We start from the raw sequence: 12,184 nt of genomic DNA on the forward strand, positions 1-12,184 counted from the left end.
AACGCGCTCCAGACGGTTCTATTTGCTTCCCAGCGGTGACACAACGGAAAGATTACTCGATCAGCAACTTTAATGCAGCAAAGCGTAATTTCCATTCTACCAGCTTTCCTATCATGTTGCCACTGGAATCTACATCCAGTGGCACGTAGTCTCACCCTGCCACTAGGAGGCAGCGACCATTTGACAAAGCAAGAACTCGCCGCCTACCTAGAGCAGACAAGGCACTTTGAGTGCACCCACAGACACTATTATTAAATGGGTTGAGTTTGAGTTTGTATCTTGCGACAGAACAAATACCTTGATCCGACACGACCCGTTGACGGCTATCTAGGGTGATATTCGAATCTAATTTTTTGTTTCCCAACTTCGTGAGTTGAATATTGCTTCAAAATTAGCCAATTTTAATATATATTGATTTCTGTTGATGGGTCGAGCCCTTGGGCCATACTATTGTTGTATTTCTGCATTTTTGGGCTCCTTCATCATTTAGGAGTACGTAGTTTGGGTTGGATTAAACTTATAACAAAAGACCATTCGATCACTTGTTTAATTTCAATTTAATTTTCCTACAAACTGGGAGGTGTTGCTTAGAATATCTTTTGTAAGGTTGTACCAAATAGATTAGTCCAACCAGCGATATACAAGAGGCTATGCAGACCATCATGTAGAATATTATACTGAAAATATTCCATATTTTGAGCCCGAGCTACCAAAATACTCTTGTCGAGGACACGTGTCATACATTTTGCTCGCGAATCAGCTCAATCTATTAGTCTGACTGCCTGATGGAAGATATGTTCCTGAATTGCTTCAACAAGACTATTAGATGGATGGCTACATCAGAAGTTCCACAATGTTGTATCATCTTTATCGAGCAGGTAGTTTATCATTTTGAAGGACTTCACTCACATGTTTTGCGCCTCTTTCCCAAAAAAGTGTGCATAGATGAACATTATTTGGTAAAGGATTCTTTAAGAAGCGATTCTCCCAAGTATTCGTGAATAACTAGGTAACATTATATCCATATATCATTAGGGTTCCAATATACAACATCAATTATGAAACCAAAAACAAAGACAAACTTCTAACCTTACAAACATATATCATATAGTAAGCAATCATGCGACACAAAACTAATATAAAAGTATAAAACTGAGAAAATAAAGTTGATGTTGAGATTAAAGTGGCATCAGTAATGGTAACGTAAAGATTCTCAAAATCCACCAGTAACAAACCTGGTCATGAAAAGTTTCATGATTTGTCTTTCGATCTTAGAAGTTAAAGTTCACTTGGCCCTTTCATGAAAATGTCACACGGTGATCCGAGAACATAGAATAATTACTCATTTTATAGAGTAAAATTGCATCCAAAGACCTAAAATTGTCACTCAAAAAAAAAATTGAGCAAAAGACACCAATCTGGATTGGTTCAGTTGGTATGAGCGTAATTGTGGTAGATTCTCAATCCAAATTCGATCTTTACTACTAGCAATCTTGCGTTGGGTCACGCGATTTGTAAATCTCAGGTAGAAATCCATACCTAAAGGCTGTGGAGACAGGTACATATCGGTCAGCCATGACGCAAAGGTGTAGAATAAACTTCCTCTCTTCAAACCTAAAAAAATTGAGCTAAGACAAACTCGAATCCTCTGCAGATACATTCCCCCAGGAAAAGAATCGTTTACCCCACACTACAGTAATCCTCACCTTTTTACCCTTCATTTCTCGCCACTAACTCACTCTCTTCTCCTTCTTCACTCACCACCACACTCTCTCCTCCATTTGTCTCCATCACAGCAACCTCGCAAACCCTATTAAATACCCACCCGACCCCAGCTCACCTCATGCCCCAATTCCTGCCCAGAACCACCGCCGCTCTCTTCCTCTCCCCCAAATTCAAAATCCCCAAACTACCCATGGCAGCCGCCACCAACACCACTCTCTCCACCTCCGCCGGGCCGAGGGCTCGCCTCCGGGGCGTGGTGTTCGACATGGACGGAACCCTAACGGTCCCCGTCATCGATTTCTCGGCAATGTACAAAGCCGTGCTCGGCGAGAAGGAGTACATCAGAATCAGGGCCGAGAGTCCTTCCGGGATTGATATTCTGCACCACATTGAGAGCTGGAGCGTCGAGAAGCAGCAGAAGGCCTACGACACCGTCGCCGATTTCGAGCGCCAGGGACTCGAACGACTGCAGATCATGCCTGGTAAGAAAAAATTTACAGTCTTGGGTTTCAATTTGTAAAAAAAGAAAAGAAAAAGAAAGTGAATTAGCTGATGTAAATTTTACCTTCTATATTTGGTTGGTTTAATTGAAAAAAAAAAATTTGAATTTAAGGTATCGAAGTTTCTACTATACACACAGAATCTGACGACGCGTAAGTCATAAGTAGATGAGAAAAATGCTACTTATGACTTACAAACCGTAGATTGGGTGTGTAATAGACTTAGGTGTGAAGGGCACACTTTACAGATGCTGCAACTGTTGTTCATTAACAATTTTGGATAAACTGTGGTGCAGGTGCAGCAGAACTTTGTGGTTTTCTAGATTCTAAAAATATAAGGTCATTGCTCAGCACATGTCACTCTTTTATCTTCTCTGATACTCATTCCGTTTCATCTTAATAACTAATATCAGGTCATGCCGGTAAGCACTAGTTTCTAGGTTCAGTTTTGAAGCTTTTCCTTCAACTGTTTTGCAAAGATACCCCTCTTACTGAAGCTCAGTTCATGTTTAGCTTGCAATATGTGGATTTTAGTAGTTTAAGTTTCATGACTGTTTCTGGTAACGTCGGCAGCGCAACATGCTTATGTACTGTTTGTTTGATACAGGCGGGGATTAATCACACGCAATGTCAAGGGCGCGGTTGATTTGTTTCATGAACGATTCGGGGTAAGTATATTGATGTGCACAACTAAGTGGTGTAATGTGAAGTTACACACCTATCACTGTTCAATCGACTGTGATTCAATTACTATGTGTGTGTAATTTGGTGGAATGAAGTCCATCGGTCCAAGCAATATCTGTCAACTATGTCTGCTGATAAGGATTACATGTGTGCACTGTGATATTGCTATGGCAAAAGAGGCCTCATTAATCTGGAGCTCTAATACTCCCTAGTAACATTTTCTTCTAAGCAGCAGAAGGTAGTATTGGAGAATTTTTAGTGTGATTTTGTTGATGCCTTCCTAAAGTCGAAACATTTCTGACCCTCAATCAGCCTTTGAACGAAGATGATTTAGCAAAAGAAGATGTCCTTGGATTAAAATGAGATAAATTCCTTAAATTAACAGACTTATACTATACCAAGTTTTCTGTTACTTGTGAGAACGGGAGAATAGCTGTGCCTTATATGATATATCACAAACTTAGATTTCTATGCGTCCTCTTTTTTCTTTTTCTTTTTCTTTTTGGATTAAAGGGAGGAAAGTTCCTAGTTTCATGCTATCTTTTTATTGTTCTTCTTCTTCCCCATTTCAACTTTTAATTTCTGTATCATACAATAAATTCCTACCTCTCTATCTCTGAGATGTTTGGATTTCCTAGACATTCCTTCATTTACTATTTGATGCATCCTATAGAAAGCCTCCAGCAGAAGACTATAACTGTGACATTCTGTGTAATGTTGCTGGAGGCTAACTTAATTCTTATTAATGACATTACTGGACTTTAATATCTTCCATTCTCTGTATTATCACTGCAGTTGTCATTTTCTCCAGCACTGAGTAGGGAATTTCGACCTTACAAACCGGATCCGGCTCCATTACTGCATATATGTTCAGCCTGGGAAGTTAACCCTAGTGAAGTAATGATGGTTGGAGATTCCCTTAAAGATGACGTGAGTAACTGTGTTTTTGTTTTTTTTTTAAAGTAGTTTATTGTATCCTCTTTAAATTTTGCCAGTTGTATACACTATCACTTTCTATAAGCAATATGAACAACTGATCCAGCAGTATAGTATGTCGTGGTTTATGCGTGTGATGCAATGAGCACAACCGAGCCATAAGTGGCCATATTGTATTGAATTAAAGAGAGATGATCAGATAAGATAAGGAGCCTAACTTCTGCATCATGATAATGTAGTGTGCTAGATTTTTGGGCTGCTGTCTAATCTTGCTTTTCATGATATTACTAGAAACTGGAGATGCTTATAAAGAATTGCGCTGTCTTTGCAGGTGGCTTGTGGGAAGCGAGCAGGAGCATTTGCATGCTTGCTTGATGAAGTGGGGAGGTATGACTCTCCGGAATTTGCCAATGTTGATTACAAACCAGATTTCAAGGTGTCTTCCCTAACGGAAGTCCATTCGATATTGGAAAAACATTTTGACTTGGCACCTTGATCTCAAATCTGTTTGGACCACTTTCAGTGTATTGAGTTACTGTACTAGTTGGATGGGTTGTTATTTGCCCCCTATAGAACAACAAGGATTATAGGAAGAGCATGACAACTCGGAAGGAACACGTAGAAGCCACTTTAGGCGGCGGAAGAGAACACTAAATAGTGCATTTGTTCTACATTTATAAGACTTGCATTGTACCGGCCTAGTATCATGCTACGTTACCGGTTGATCGATTACCACGAACTTAGCTTAAGTAAGATAATACAAGGGAGATACCGTTCAAATCCCAACTTTGAACTCTTGGAGTGGCTTTGTAGCCGTGTATGAGATTGCTGCTTTAAGCCTTTAAATGTGGTGTGAATATATTTTTCAAAAAAAATAATAATAATAATAAGTGGTGTGAATGCCTGCAATGGATTATTTAAGTTTCAGCTATTTAGCTTCCAATAATATGGTACGCCCATCAGTGTTTTAAACGAATGTTCGCCGATTCGATTATCTGAATACAGCGTTGTATCGGATGTCTTACATAGGCACGTCAGCGATTCCGCTGCTGCTTATCTCGATTCCTCTTTCTTTTGGTTACCTTCATGCCTGGCAATTCCTTGCCTGGAGATCTGCTGATGGGTTTTGTTGATGTTTTGTATGGTTTTGCGATTTGGATTGTAGAGTTCTTCTATTGGGATCTGGTTTGGTATTCATGTGCTAGAAAGTTTTGGCTGGCTTCTAAGTCCTTGGCTGCAACTCTCGTGACGTTTATGAGTCACGCGGTGGATCGCTTGTCGGCGACGATGACAAGATCGCTTGTCGGCGACAATGACAAGCTGGGTTTGCTAGTGCGCTGGTTGTCATTGGGCTTGTTTGTTGTTGGGTTATGTACTTTCGGCCATGTTTGAGTCTTTGTTTGTAAGTTTGTGTTTGTGATTCAATAAAGGTATAAAGGGAGCTTCTATTCATACCTCCAAAATTGGGACTTTGACCTCTCTCTTTTTCCAAGTGATAGTTGACTTTGTCAACTCATATCAAATTACCAATAAAGACATAAAAGAGAGAGAGAAAAAAAAAAAAAAAAATCTCTTCTTACCTCCACGAACAATGCGTTGTCTTCAATTTGGAGAAAACCTTCTCCTCCACCATAAATCCTAAAATATACATCAAAATCTATGGAAGACGTCACTTACTTTGTTCTTGACCTTGTGGATCAAGATGATGTTTCTTGCGTAATCTCCCATGGGTTCCTTAACATATATCTCTACAATTATAGGTCATGCTACTATGGTCAGTTACTTTCTTTGAATCAATTGGACCTTTAATTGATCTTTTCTTCTTGCCATTAATTCGTTCATACTGAGAAATAAAGACAACGAAGATCCATGGCTTTTCTTTAATTTCCTACTGGGTATGTTGTAATGGAGAATCTCTATCTCACAAAACCAAATTTTTTTGCGACCCTATTGAACACTAATGCTCCAAAAGATGATATCGCCAATGGAAGTTCAATAATCTGTTGAAACCATGTGAAATATAAAACATGGGTGTCTCTCAATGTAGGAGAGGATGCTGGGTATTGTTAGAGGTTTTGAATAATAGGGTTTAGAAAAATAGGAGAGGACATTGGATGTCTATCAAGTTGGAATTTTGCTAGGTGTGTTAAGATGTTTGTTTAGGTTCATTTAGAATACATGTAATTAAAAAAAAAAAAAAAAGCTTTTATTGATTTTATTGGATGAAGGGTATTGTGGGAAAATTAGGGAGGTGTAGATAGCATATTGATTATATGTAAAAGTAAGTTGGAGGTCTATCAAGTGGAGAGGTCTAAATGTCAATTTTAGATATATGAATATGGTACGTCTCATAAAAAAAATAAAAATGGTAGTTTCCAATAAATGTTAAAAGAACCAAAAACAAAGCGCCCACCGAGGGGCTCGAACCCTCGACCACAAGGTTAAGAGCCTTGCGCTCTACCAACTGAGCTAGACGGGCCTTGATGCTAGTTACTCCTAGTTTAATATACTAATATTTTGTAAACTTTTGTTCCTTCCTCGATTGGCGCCTCCCTTCGATTTAACCGTCTCAATGCTTAACCGCTTTTCTGCCACGTCACCAATGCTGAACTAACTCACGCCCTAAACCCCAGGGGTTTAACCCCTTCCTCTTCTCTATATAACCAATCAATTCCTCTCACTCTGCAACAACCAAAGAAACCCAGAAAGAAAGAAAGAAAGAAACAAGAGCTCAATGCTGACCAGCACCACCTGTGGCTCTGAACCCATCACCATGAAAACGTCGCCGCCGCCCTCCTCCTCCTCAGCTCCAGACCCTTCTTCTCTCCTCGGTTTCGGCTACTCCAAGATCTCCCTCCCTCTCCACCACCCTCACCCCCTTCTCCGCCGCTGCATTTCCGACCCCTACACTCCTCCGGCGCCGCCGCAAACCAACCCATTTCTCTCCGCCGGTCACTCTCCCGATGATCGCAACCCACCCAAGACTTCCTCCCCGTTCCCGACCCACTTCAACTCCTCCCTCCCGCCTCTCCCTCCGCCGCAGGCGCCGACCCTCCGCCGCTCCGTCTCCGATCTCAACCCCTCTCCGGCCAAGACCTTCTCCCGCTCCTCCAGCTCCAACGAGATGTCCGTCGAGACTGACTCCGACAGCCCCAATTCCAAGGTTTGATTTTTATGCACTCCATGTGTTTGTCACAATGCCTCTCTCGGTTTTCTAAAACCTTTCTTCACAAAGATTTTGGGTTTTTGAAATTAAAGCTTCTTTCTTTTATCTTTGTGGGTTTATGAATTTCTTGGGTTTATGAAATTAAAGCTTCTTTCTTGGGTTGTTGAAATGGGAATTTGCAGAGGCTGAAGAGGATGAAGGGTCGCCTGAAAGAGATGAGTGAGTGGTGCAGGCAGCTCATGCGTGAAGAAGATTTGGAACAGGATGAAGAACTTGAAATTGGAGCCGGTCAAGATATTCCTGACATTGATGCCACTCAAGATATTCCCAATGATACTTCTACTGAGGTATTTGATTTTTCTTTTCCTCACTGTTCTGTGTTTGGTTACTTTTCAAGAATCTTGGGGTATTCTTCAAATAGGAGAAAAAATGTAAAATATGCCAGATTTTGTTGAACCAGGCTCAGGGTTTACTTTAGGTTCATCATGTTGTTTCTCTTCTAATTTTTCATGCATTTGGTATTTGGTGTTTTCTGATTCTTTAATATGCAATTGCAAACCATGAACTGCTTAACCATAAAGCTAAACACCACCAAGGCAGAAAATTCTGTTTTCTCTGCCTTATTTCTTTTTTCATGCATTTTCTGAATAACCAGTCAAAGCTAGACAGCACTAATTTGGTATTTGGTTTTTGGTTTTTGGTGTTTTCAGATTCTTTAATATGCAAACCATGAAGTGCTTAACCATGAAACTAAACATTGTCTTTGTTGTTGCTGTTGCAGGATAGCAGTGAGAAAGAATTTTCAGAATCTGTGAGTGTGGAGAAGAAGGATGACTCTCTGGTCATTCACTTCAGGTGCCACTGTGACAAAGCCTATCAGTTCCTTCTCAATGGAGGTGACTGCTACTACAAGCTCATGTAGATGCAGAGCCGCTCACCATTCTTGGTTTTGAATTTCATACACTTGCGGTTCTTTTCTTAACAACCGAATTCAGTCACAGTTGCCCCATTCTTGTTTTAAACCATACCCTTTTAGATAAAGCACCTATAATACCTAGATTTCAATTCTTTACAAAGATTCTTTCTAGATGAAATCTACTTCTGTTACCTTGCTTATCAACCTTAGATTTTCTTCTTTAGTGATATCCTGTAGATGATACCAATTCAGGAATAGTGCTCATTCTTTATCCTTTTCCCCATAATAGTTCCTCTTATGTAAAAACCCATTTCGGATGAAGCACTCATAGTTTGAAGTGTCAGTTGTACAAATTGGTGGTTTAGATGGATGACCAATCTTCTGGTTGGTAGTGAATTTGAGAAGCTGATGTATGATCCTGCTTGCTGTTTCTGATATCATAAGTGCAATTCTTAGTTTTAAGTTCATCCTCATGGTGTTGCTAAATGTGAACAACTATTTCTTTACTAAATAGACTTACATTATCCTAACTGCTAAACAAAGTTCTCAGGCTGGGAAAGTTTCAGTTTGTTAGCATGAAGAGAGTGCCAATGTGGAAGGGAAAAGTTGATTCCTGGGAAGTTCTATTCCTATTGCTTTCTGTATCTTGTTTGGTTAAACCAAGAAATCTGAGAATTGCTCTCTACATCCGGGTGCCGATGCCTCTACCCCGGTGACAATGTGTAAATAAGACGTTGCTTTGGTTTGTTGGTGTACATGTAGCGGCAAGGAAATGAAATTTAAGTTCATAGAAGTCGACAATCACTACCTAAAATGCAAAATGCAAACTAAAATAAGATGCAACTCAATGGCAACCATTTTCATTCATAGATGGCCAAAGCCACAATATGAGTAGAGAAAGCACATCACTTTGCAACTAAGATCAGGTAAACGAAAGTAGATAAATGTAATAATAGCAATAGTAAATATTAATGTGGGTCGAACTTTATTAAATACTTGCTTATTTGATTACATAAATGTGAACAATATGTCACTTCGAGGCTTTGTGGAGGAAGATCAACGCAGCCACCAGAACCACTGGGATTATCAGCATAACGGCGAAGGACGGGGGCTGCAGAGGACCGATGAGCAGGGGCAGGAAAAGGACCGAACCGACCACCACCAAGGCCAGAAGAATAGCAATCATCCCGTAATCAGTTTGATAGCTGTCCATCCTTGAAACAATGTTTGTTTGTCAAATTAGAATCGAAGTTTCAAAGGAATGAATGAGGAACCCCATGGACGTTGGTGTATATATAATGTTGATGGTATCTTTTGGTGTAGGGTTACAACGTTTGGCTGGTTAGGGGTGCATGCAGACTGATTATGTATACACCCTTTCATTATACGGTTAAAGGAACGCAACTGTTCGATGCCGGACGGAAGGGTGCATCGGATCGGAACTAGCCCCTTTCCGTTTGACATATGGGCCACAAAAGCCCACCATAATTCAATCTAACTGAGAGATGATGAGATATAGTGACTAGTGAGTACCTGGGAACTACACGTACATGTTCAAGACTTCAAGTACTTGCCAATGGGGAGTTTTGCCCGCTCCTCTGCTTTCTTCAATGAGAGAATTCGAGATCAATCACTATCATCTTCTGTCCACACTGTTTGGCTCTGCTGAGCCGCTCCGTCTTTCTCTGTCGCTCCTCTCACCTCTTGTCCATTAATTCTCTCTTTATTTCCTGGACTCTATCATCTTCAACCTCTCACCTCTTCGCTCAAACTCGCCATTCCTTTCGCTTCTGCTCTCCTTCTCTCTTCTTGTGCTCTTTCTTCTCCGCCTTCTTCACTTCCCACCGCTGCTGCAGTTTAACAGCTTCTTCTGTGCACTCTTCGATAGTGCTGCTGACGAGCAATTAATTCCTAGGCTTTCTGCCTCCATTTTTCGCTTTCTCTACAATTTTTTTGGGGGAAAGCGAGTTGGGCTCTTCAAGATGATTATTGAGATGCCTCAAAGCCTATCTCTTCCTCCTTTTAAGAGTTGTGCACGGTTATGTACAAATTAATTGACCGTCAAAACATGAATTTCATACTTTTTTTTATGTTGTGGAGTAAACTTTTGTTGGTGTCAATTTCGGCATCAACAAGTCAACGGAAGATTCATTGAAATCCAAGTGTAAAGTGGTGGGGTTGTTTTCTTCAAGTGGGCCTATCTTTTCCTTCGATTAGTTCGATATGATTGTGGCCTTGGTCGTCCACCTCTTGTGAATGATAGTCTCGTCTCGGACTTCCTTCACCTGATGCTGGGCCTCCAAGCTCCTTGTTGGGTGAAACTGATAGTCTCTTCTCGAACTTCCTTCACCTGATGCTGGGCCTCCAAGCTCCTTGTTGGGTGAAACTGACAGTCTCTTCTCGGACTTCCTTCACCTGATGTTGGGCCTCCAAGCTCCCTGTTGGGTGAAATTGATAGTCTTGCCTTGGGCGTGCAATATCCTCTACCTGACGCTGGGCATCCAGCTCCTCGAGTTGGCGGAGCTCCATGGAAAAGACCTGCAAATGTGAAAAGATGGAAGGTTATCGGAGGACCAGCCTAAGGCCGGCCAAACACACTCCGATGCCTAAGTTAGATAGGTGTGTTTGAACATTTATGGAGATTGGAGAAGAAAGAATGATGCTTGAGCATTTTGACATAAGAATGAAGTTGACATGTCAATAGAGAAAGAGAGAGAGAATAGATTATGCATTTGGCATAGCTTTGGGAGAGAAAATAGACTTGAAGTCGTCCCTTTATGCTTGTAAAGGATTGGTATTTATAGGAGAAGAGTGGTTGAGGTGGAAAGGGAAAAGTATGGGTTCTTCCCTAAAATCGGGGTGTCAGCCCGTAGTTTCCGCTTCCTGACACTCCATCTGACAGAGTTGGTGACATGTGTCATAATTCTGTGGTCTCTTCCTTTCACGTCACTCTTGGGCCATGCCACAGACCATACTCATCATCAGAGCATGACACCTGGCCTAGTAGGTGAGAGTTAGCCCTTGATTTCCGCTAACTATGTCCCATTGCAATGACTTTGTCTGAGAGTGAGTTGATAGTCCAGGCTTTAGCCTGGCTTTAGCCTTGGAGCTCGTGGCCATGATCCTTAGAGGTCGAGGGTTTTAAGCTTAGAGGTCGAACTCTTGTTCTTGGGGGTTGAGGCTCTTGATTCCTTTGGATTATGTTTCCCTGATAGTGAGGCCATGATATGCTTTTGTCTTGCCATCCAAGATGGTGAATCAATCATATGGTGACCGTCCAAGACTTAAGAGGTGGAGATCCAAGGTTGAAGACTTGGAGTACCAAAGTGAGGCATGTCAGTAGCTGTGGTTATTTCCGTCTTAGGATTATCTTTTCTTTCTCGACGAAAGGTTTAAGTGCGTTGAAAGGTCAGAGTCTTATCGTGGACTCTTTGACATTTCAACGCGTCCTACGTGGAGTGGGTTGAAAAGTCAAAAGTATTTGGCGAACCAAATTATGACATCAATAACTTTAAATGAAATTAAGAAATAATCTTCCCACCATGCCACCATTTTCTAGCTCTACGGGTGATCCTCTTATTAGAAGGAGACTTGGAAGACTAGATAATGGATATCGACTAAGTAGGGTTTTCCACTAGCCAAAAATGTCCGACTAAGGATAAACATACCTGAATTGTCAGTACTTTTCTTTAGAGGGACTGATGAGTCTCATAGATCAGAAGCGTACCGTTTCAATTGATAATAAGTTGTCAAAAATATCCTCTTAGATTCTTCAGGGGAACTTAGCAAGCATATGACCTGATACAGTGACATGTTCAAATCTCGGACTTTCACATCAAATGAAAGAAAACCCTCATCTCATCTCAACTTCTACGATATGAGGCATGCTCCCGGGTAAACTCTCCTAATAGTTATGTAAATTTTTACATGTAGCATAAAGAATTAGGAATTCACTCATCTCTCACAGAGACATGCTGAAAAGTTAAAATATTTCTTTAATGGGGATAAAATATTTCAATTCTTGACAAAGATTCTTTCTAGATGAAATCCTGTTACAGTGCGTGCATATCAACCTTAGATTTTCGGATGAAGCATTCACCGTTTGAAGTGTCAGTTGTACAAATTGGTGGCTTAGATTCTTTTTTGTTTACCTCATAATAGTTCCTCTTCTGTAAAACCCATTTCGGATGAAGCACTCACCGTTTGAAGTGTCAGTTGTACAAATTGGTGGTTTAGATGGATCACCAATCTTCTGGT

The 12,184-nt window shown here is 40.8% G+C and overlaps 2 protein-coding genes and 1 non-coding gene across 3 annotated transcripts; 2 read left to right on the forward strand and 1 right to left on the reverse strand.

Annotated features, from left to right (window-relative positions):
* The first annotated feature begins 1,657 nt into the window (after window positions 1–1,657).
* LOC133712447 (haloacid dehalogenase-like hydrolase domain-containing protein At2g33255) lies at window positions 1,658–4,772 on the forward strand. Its single transcript, XM_062138556.1, has 5 exons — window positions 1,658–2,207; window positions 2,522–2,564; window positions 2,833–2,893; window positions 3,705–3,839; window positions 4,177–4,772. The coding sequence occupies exons 1-5, from the start codon at window positions 1,844–1,846 to the stop codon at window positions 4,339–4,341; spliced, it is 768 nt and encodes a 255-aa protein (XP_061994540.1). The 5' UTR covers window positions 1,658–1,843; the 3' UTR covers window positions 4,342–4,772.
* Window positions 4,773–6,251: 1,479 nt separating this feature from the next.
* Window positions 6,252–6,324, reverse strand: TRNAK-CUU (transfer RNA lysine (anticodon CUU)). The gene has a single exon. It is a non-coding gene; the product is annotated as a tRNA-Lys (tRNA).
* Window positions 6,325–6,522: 198 nt separating this feature from the next.
* On the forward strand, window positions 6,523–8,567 carry LOC133711963 (uncharacterized). Its single transcript, XM_062138036.1, has 3 exons — window positions 6,523–7,008; window positions 7,194–7,358; window positions 7,793–8,567. The coding sequence occupies exons 1-3, from the start codon at window positions 6,580–6,582 to the stop codon at window positions 7,931–7,933; spliced, it is 735 nt and encodes a 244-aa protein (XP_061994020.1). The 5' UTR covers window positions 6,523–6,579; the 3' UTR covers window positions 7,934–8,567.
* Window positions 8,568–12,184: the final 3,617 nt, after the last annotated feature.

The sequence above is a fragment of the Rosa rugosa genome, chromosome 5 (assembly GCF_958449725.1).
Source record: "Rosa rugosa chromosome 5, drRosRugo1.1, whole genome shotgun sequence".
NCBI classification, from domain to species: Eukaryota; Viridiplantae; Streptophyta; class Magnoliopsida; order Rosales; family Rosaceae; genus Rosa; species Rosa rugosa.